Source organism: Bison bison, unplaced genomic scaffold, assembly GCF_000754665.1.
Source record: "Bison bison bison isolate TAMUID 2011002044 unplaced genomic scaffold, Bison_UMD1.0 scf7180017864471, whole genome shotgun sequence".
NCBI classification, from domain to species: Eukaryota; Metazoa; Chordata; class Mammalia; order Artiodactyla; family Bovidae; genus Bison; species Bison bison.
Window position 1 is genome coordinate 37,027,264 of NW_011495032.1, and position 8,314 is coordinate 37,035,577.

The 8,314-nt window shown below is 35.0% G+C and overlaps 1 protein-coding gene across 1 annotated transcript in view; it reads right to left on the reverse strand.

Moving 5' to 3' along the window:
- The window catches only part of BARD1 (BRCA1 associated RING domain 1), an 89,904-nt gene that overhangs the window by 8,852 nt on the left and 72,738 nt on the right, over positions 1-8,314 (reverse strand). The window contains exons 8-9 of the mRNA XM_010861142.1: positions 4,610-4,742; positions 3,761-3,853 (exon numbers count right to left, since the gene is read on the reverse strand). Coding sequence (XP_010859444.1) covers positions 3,761-3,853; positions 4,610-4,742 — 226 coding nt within the window. The remainder of the gene's footprint in view (positions 1-3,760; positions 3,854-4,609; positions 4,743-8,314) is intronic.

Sequence of the window (8,314 nt, forward strand, 5' to 3'; positions counted from 1 at the left end):
GAATAAAATTTTTCTTTATTTTAAAAATTCCACAGCACTCTCAATATCCATTTAAAGAAAATTTTAATTGAAAAACATGTTAATTAATCTGATTATGAAGTTATTTGTAAAATGATGATGTAGTGATTGTCTTTTAGGTTCCATCTTCCACATCTAAAACAAAAACAAAGCAACACTGTATCTGGCCCTTCCTCTCCTCACAGATGAAAGTCCAGAGTGAAATGTTTGGCACATTCCCACACCAATTTCCTTAGGTGCTAAGGTCTTTCAAAACTTCTACATTTTATTTCAACTCAGATGATAGTGGGGAAGAGATTATGAAAGAAAAGATGACAGTCATCTGCTCTCCCTTTCACAATGAGACGAGAAATGAAGAGGCAGAATTCAATTTTTTTTCAAAAAAAAAAAAAAAGGTTAGGCTAGAGGAGATTTGAAAGCAGTGTACTGAAAAGAACAGTGCAGTAAAATACATTTTCTCTTTCTGAAGGTTAGTTTACATCTTTAGGATGCAGTTCCATCTTCTTCATTCTCTAAGAGATGAATACAATTTATACATCTTCTATTTTTCATTCTAGCCACCTCTTTAATTACCAAAATCACCCTGTACAGGGATGGTTATTAGTTTCCTGTGAGGATCGGCACCAAAACTAGGACTAAAGTAGAATCTCAGGCACAAACTCAATCTTGAAGAAGGAATTTTCCTATCTATGCCTCCTGTTTCTATAAAATAAATACCATCCAATAAAATATCTGTAAAATAAACATGATGAGAGAGAATGCCTGATACAATAGCATAATTATGGCCTATTCTTAGAATGTTCATGCACAGTTCATTAACTATGACCCTGTAAGATGCTCCATATATATAAAATAGAAAAATAAGAGATACTAACCAGTTAAGAGAAAAATACATTTAAACAGAAAACTTCCAGTTAAATTTGGATCCAAGGAATCCAGACTGTTTTATATAATTATTTTTGTTAATTTATTTAAATTTGTTTAATTTTTTAAGTAAGTCAATTCCCTATAGAGAAAGTTTACATGAAACTTCGTCTTCAGTCTACTTGGTTTATGGAAAATACTGAAAAAGTTAATACTAAACATTCTACAGAGTTCAGCCAGTAAAGATTTTGTCTTTCAGGCAAGTTAGTGAATATCTCAAACACAAAATTTAGTTTTAATAACTCATAGATCTTTGTGATTAGTTTTGAAAGCTTTGGCCCATCATATCATTCCTTAATATAGATGATTTTCAACTAATTTTGAATACCTCTGAACATGTTTTTAAAAATCACACTAAGTTGCCTGACATTAAGAACAACACAAAATAATAGAAAAATATATTAGGATAGAAAGTGTTCTTGCAACTATTTCTTGCAACTAAACCCAGCAACTATTTAAATTCATTGTCTCAAACCCTGAACCTATTCCTCTTTGTATTTTGAATTAGAAAATATGGGGATGTGAAATTCAGTAAGAGATTCCATCCACCTTTTATCCTAAAAGAACCACTGATATTAAGAGTATGTTATTCACTACTGTGACAATCACCAAATAGCACACTATTAAGTCAGCTTGAGTCCATTAGTGATTCTATAAAAATGACATGGCCAAGCCATTAAAATGACAAAACTTCCATTTCTTAAAGAAGGCAGATTTTATGGAAATGAATACTGTAGTCTGTATATGTAACAAGATGCAAGTTCAGCAAATTCACAAGAACTAGACTTACAGGGTAAGTGGTAAGTGCCTTAATATTTAAAATTTCACATAGCTTCTTTATTACTGAGATTCTTGTTACTATGAAAATCCATTCCTTTCTATAACCACTGGCAAGGTTTCTGGCAAAAGTTGAGTACAAAAACATCTATAATCATGGAAACATTTTAGGTCAATTTTTAAAATACTGAGGCCCAAGAAGACTTGACACAAATCTGAAAGGGAAACAAAGGTCCAAAAATAAGGGACTAAAGAAAAAACTTTTTTTCTACATAAATGGCCAATCAGTCCAACTTCTTCTCATACTTTTTAGCTTGGCTGACTGGCAGAGTAGAGTAACAGATACAGACTAGAACAGAGAGAGTGGCCCTGCTACTTATACATGTCACAGACCAAATCAATGGAGACAACTATCAAAAGAAAAGTGGTAGCTGTTTTACTGAGATGAATATCAACTGCTAAAAGAAAAGTTTTTACCAACCAGTTAATTTAAAACAACAGATTAATAATATAATTCAGGCTTTGATTGAATCAAGCAACTGTACCATAAAACCTTGAAAGTACAAATCTTAAAAGATTTTTCAAAACTAACTCTAACCCATCATTTGCTTCTTACAAAGAAAGTTTCATGAAAAACACTATTCTTTAATTTTAAAATTTGAAATAATTATAGATTCACAGGTGATTGCAAAGAAATGTACAGGAAAGTCTCATGCACTCTTTTTCTAGTATCCAGTGTTAATATCTTACACAACAATAGCACAATTATCAGCACCAAGAATTTGACAGTCCAAAGAACTTACTCAGATTTCATCAGTTATACATTCACCATGTGTGTGTGTGTGCACACACAGACCTGACATTTAATCATATATGTAGACTATGTAATACAACTACCTCTAAGATCAAGATATTCAACTATATTGTAACAGGACTTCACAGGTCCCTCTTTAACAGACATTATTCTTTTTATAAACAATCAGTTAGCAAAAAGGTCATTTCATTGTCCTATTTTAGCTGTCGTATCAAAAGCAGAAGACACTTTAGTAATTGAGGAGTAGAAAATAACCTTGTACAAGCTTTCTTTTTATTTTGTTAAGTCCTAGGTAAAACAAACAGGTGAGAGCTGGGAAGGTGAGAGGCAGCATCAAAGGAGAAGGTGGTTGACTACTAACTAGAAAGGAGTAACAGGAACACATTTTCATCAGAGGTTTAGAGAATAGCTAGTGTAATTGCCCCCAATCAGGTGGTACAATTGCCTGGAGGATCCCAGGGATGGGGGAGCCTGGTGGGCTGCCGTGTATGGGGTCGCACAGAGTCAGACACGACTGAAGCGACTTAGCAGCAGCAGCAGGTGGTACAAGGCAGTCTCAATTTTCAAAGACCTTCCTAAAACAAATGATACTAGCTGAGAGAGCTAAAGAGAGTTATGCAGATAAGTTTTTAGACATCACAAGGAAAAGCAATAAACTAATTTAATAGTCATATATTTAAAACAAGCATTTATTGAGTTAAATATATCATACAATGGTAATATGGGCTTCCCAGATGACTCAGTGGTAGAGAATTCATCTGCCAAGCAGGAGACGTGGGTTTGATTCCTGGATCAGGACGATGCCCTGGAGAAGGAAATGGCAATCCACTCCAGTACTCTTGCCTGGAAAATCCCATTGACAGAGGAGCCTGTCTGGCTACAGTCCATGGCCACAAAGAGTCTGATATGACTGAGCAACAAAACAACAACAACAATAATGGTAACACAGATTGCTTAAGCTTACAGGTCTATTACAGGATCCATTTACTCTGGATTAAAATAGTTGGTATGACAGGAAGATTTTGAAATGAGAACATACTTGTATATATTTACCAAGAACACCTAAGTGATACCATTAATATGAAAAGCTTTTTCAAAATGTAGGGACTAAACAGAGGTAAAAAACATTAGCATAAGGTCCTTAAATAATTACTGGCAATACTGCAATAAAAAAATGAAATTAGTCTATTTAATTCCCTTTGTAATTCTCCCAAATCCAATACTTACATTCAAATTTTAGGATCCAGCATCCACTGAGAATTCCAAGCATACATTTCAGGGTGCTTTGAACTGTATCACCAGGAACAATGACATGAGTTACTACAATACAAAAAAAGCAGTAAGAGAAACAGAAATATAAACCAAAATAATTATTTAACTAGTCCACTTACATCTGAATTTTCTTCCAAGGCAACAATTTTTATACTTTGGTAAAGACTTCTTTATTTAATTTCATTCTCTATTATGGCTACCAATATGAAAAGTCAGATCACAAATCATAAATCTTAAAGCCACACAGAGTGTATGTGTGTGCTCAGTCGTGTCTGGGCCTTTGTGATGCTATGAACTATAGCCTGCCAGGCTCCTCTGTCCATCGGATTCTCCAGGCAATACTAGAATGGGATGCCATTTCCTCCTCCAGGAGATATTCCCAACTCAGGACTCAAACCCACATCTCCTGCATTGGCAGGTGGATTTTTTTTACCACTGAGCCACCTGAGAAGCCCAAAGCCACATTGGCCAAAGCAAATTTCTTTTCTATTTCCAATTATAACTAAGGAATTAAATAAAGCATTACATTGTTCGACCATTTATCTGTCATTAGCAAACTCATAAAATTGCTCTTCTGACATATGCCCTAAAATAGGGGCAAAGCTTTAAACTTTATATTCCCTAACTAAATGAAGACTGTAAGTAATTTACAACTATAGAAACCTTTTAGAATTATTACCAGATTCAAAGTATATAGTCAGATTCCAATGGGTAAAATGTATAAATTATCAAGGTGAGTTCTACAATGGAATTACCCATTTAAAATTCTCTTCTACCAAAACTAAATAAATAAATAATCCTCACCTGTACCGTCAAACTCGGCACATTTTTTAGCCTTAAGAATCGTTGCAAGCTCACTGAGCATTTTCTGTTGTTCGGAAGAAAGTCCACTGCCTATAAGTACAAGAGGCCCATCCCGACGCTGACCAGTGTTTACCTGTCAATAGAAGAGGTGATGCCATAGTGTCAAAAACATTTAAAGGCTAGAGAAAGATTAAACTGCGTTTCAATTGATATGAGCTCGGATTTCTCTACTTTATCTAGTAATTCCCAATAATTTCCATTGAATCGTCACTCAGAACCTTAAAGCACAATGCATCTGGTTCTATTTCTTTACCCCCTGCCCCTAATAAAACACCATTTGGGATACCTCTCTATAGTTAGGGTGTCTTGTTTCCTCGATTCCAAAGTGGATCTCTCTAGGGTTTTCTAACTTCATTCTGTTACCAGTAAGCCCCACCTTTTTATAAAATAACCCCAAATACCCACTTAAAATGATTAATTCTCTACCCCGCCCAAACTAACTTACTCCAACAGAGCTAAACCCAACCTGGTGTGTTTAATTTAAACTGAGATTACATAAAAAATGAAAAAACACCAAGGCTTCTAGAACAGCACTGATCTTGAAGACAGAAAACAAAATTTTAACAATGAAAGAATTATTTTTCAAAACCAACAAAGTAAAAACAGACAAGGGAATACTGAAGTTATTATATCAGATTCACCAACAGAAATAAGTCACTGGAGTTTATGAAAAGGAAGTGCTCTAACAAAGATTAATGTTTTCACTTTAATAGAAAGACTTAGAATTTACTGGATACAAAAAAAGACAAGAAATTTAATTCCAAGAAATTGGAATGAGAGTTAGCCAAAAGCTACCTGATGAAAAAAAGCAATGATCCAACAGATAAGAAAGGGTAAATGAGCACTACTGTATTACAAGATAAAAAGCAAGACATAATACTTTAATTTTCAAATACAACACAAAGGACCCTCCTACATGTATGAGTGTCTAAGTATTCTGGACCTCTGGCCTCTCAGAAGTTCACAGAACATGAGTGAACACTGCAAGTATAATTACCAGTATAGTTCAGCAACTAGACTGGAGGAAATTTATATTTAAATATTCACTTCACATATCTGAATAATGATAATTTATCTGGTCTGATGCCCTACAATATTACATGTAAATTGCTGGCTACATCTCTAAACAGACTGATCTCAATAATTCATTCACTCAAAATGCATTAAATAGGATTCTACTGTATATTAAGCAAGAATGTATTCATGACATTTTAAAAAACATTTCTATAAAGTTTTTTTAATGACAATATTCAGCACTTAAAAGTTTCCGCTTCCTGAACTACTTTTTTTGAAGGTTCAAGTTATAGAGGTTTTACTGGACGTGCCGTGCACACACCACACACATACTGACATCACATATCTGTCCATTTATCTTTCCTATTCACTCAATTATAAGATGAGGTAACCATCTTATAAATACTCCATAACATGAAAATAGTTCAGTCTACTTTATCAATTACTATATTATAATCATATTAAAAAACAGCATTTCAAATATTCTTGTCAGTTTACAAATGAGCATCATAAAGTAGTTCTATATGGAACACATTACTTTTCCATTTTTATAACTCCACTTCAGCTAAATGAGTTCTCTGCACAAAATAAAAAGTGAAAAGATATCAATTGTAAATATAGCCTATGATACTACTTCCATCAATTTCAGGAAAGCACCAAAGTGGGTCAAGCATTTTTCTATCTAGTTTCTAAGTTTGAATAAAAAATAGAAACTGGCACTAATTTCTCATAATTAAGGAAAGCTATTAAAAATAAATAAACAAAATCAAGCAAAGAGCTGTCAAAGCCACATATCTAATTTGGGGCAGGAGGTGGGAGTTTGGAGGCATTTGATTTGAGTAAGCAGAGGTCTCAGAATCAGGAGATTCAAAAGCTGTTCAGAAAATAATCCAAAGGTTCAATAATCTGTTTTTAGAGATATTAGATACTATGTACATTGACATTAAATAAACTTATCTAAGGAATAATTTGATATGAAACTTTTTCTTGGAAAAATTAGTTACTCTGAATTCATCAAAATTAATGAGTTTACCAAAAACAAAGTTTAAAAAACTACAACAAGAGCCAGAGGGAGTGAGGAAGCATGCCATGTGTACATCTGGCTCCCTACATTTGCTCCTGGTGGAGAAAACTGCTAGCACCAAGGACTTGAAATGGGAACGTGTCTGGGGGATTCAAGAAACAGCAAGGCAGCCTATGTGGCCGAAAGAGACGAGTGGAAGGGAGTCTGATGCCATCTGTGGAAGAAGATCCCAGATCTTGTCTTTAGTGAGTATACACAAAGAAGCAACTTTTTCAACGTAAGGAACTGTTACTGTTCATGATCATTTCCTTAGCCAAGTAGCTACCATTAAGAGAGTAAATAACGATATTCACTCACGGGCAGTGTTCATGTGACATGCAGGAAGTATAGGTTTCTTACATTTAACAAAAACACAAGAGTAACTGGAAGGCCAAATTAAGAGCAAGAGTGCCACTTTCAGATTCCAATAATACCATGACCGTATCTTTATTTTTGACACATCTAAAATAATCCTTTTCCCGATGTTTACATAAAAGAAATATTGGCAAATGACAACTTAGTTACATTATGTTCTGCCATCAGAATCCAAGTCCAAATGAATAGAGTAAGGATCAATTTATAGTTAAGTACAATAGGACCGAATGAATACTGACCTAAAATTTTCATAATATTCCGAATTCACTCAACTTCTAATTCATCTATTGGAAAAAAATGTGTTGGTTTTTTTTTTCCTATGGTGGGCTAACCCTGAGCAAATCAAACTACATGTTAGTTTTCTCATCTATAAAACAAGGAAATTAAACTGCTGATTTCTAGGTTCTCTTCCAGGTCTACAGATAGGGCACACTTACAAGGCTGATGCCTGGAGCAAGGAGATTAAGAGTTTTCAAAGAATAAGGGTAACCAGCCTATCTGGTAGCATATACTGTTGTTTAGTTGCTCAGTCATATCCAACTCTTTGCGACCCCATGGACTGACTGCAGCATGCCAGGCTTCTCTGTCCATCACTGTCGCCTGGAGTTTGCACGTACTAAAGAAACAGAGGAAAACAACAGAATGGGAGAGACTAGAGATCTCTTCAAGAAAATTAGAGATACCAAGGGAACATTTCATGCAAAGATGGGCTCGATAAAGGACAGAAATGGTATGGACCTAACAGAAGCAGAAGATACTAAGAAGAGGTGGCAAGAGTACACAGAAGAACTGTACAAAAAAGATCTTCACGACCCAGATAATCATGATGGTGTGATCACTGACCTAGAGCCAGACATTTTGGAATGTGAAGTCAAGTGGGCCTTAGAAAGCATCACTACGAACAAAGCTAGTGGAGGTGATGGAATTCCAGTTGAGCTATTTCAAATCCTGAAAGATGATGCTGTGCAAGTGCTGCACTCAATATGCCAGCAAATTTGGAAAACTCAGCAGTGGCCACAGGACTGGAAAAGGTGTTTTCATTCCAATCCCAAAGAAAGGCAATGCCAAAGAATGCTCAAACTACTGCACAATTGCACTCATCTAACACACTAGTAAAGTAATGCTCAAAATTCTCCAAGCCAGACTTCAGCAATAGGTGAACCGTGAACTTCCTGATGTTCAAGCTGGTTTAG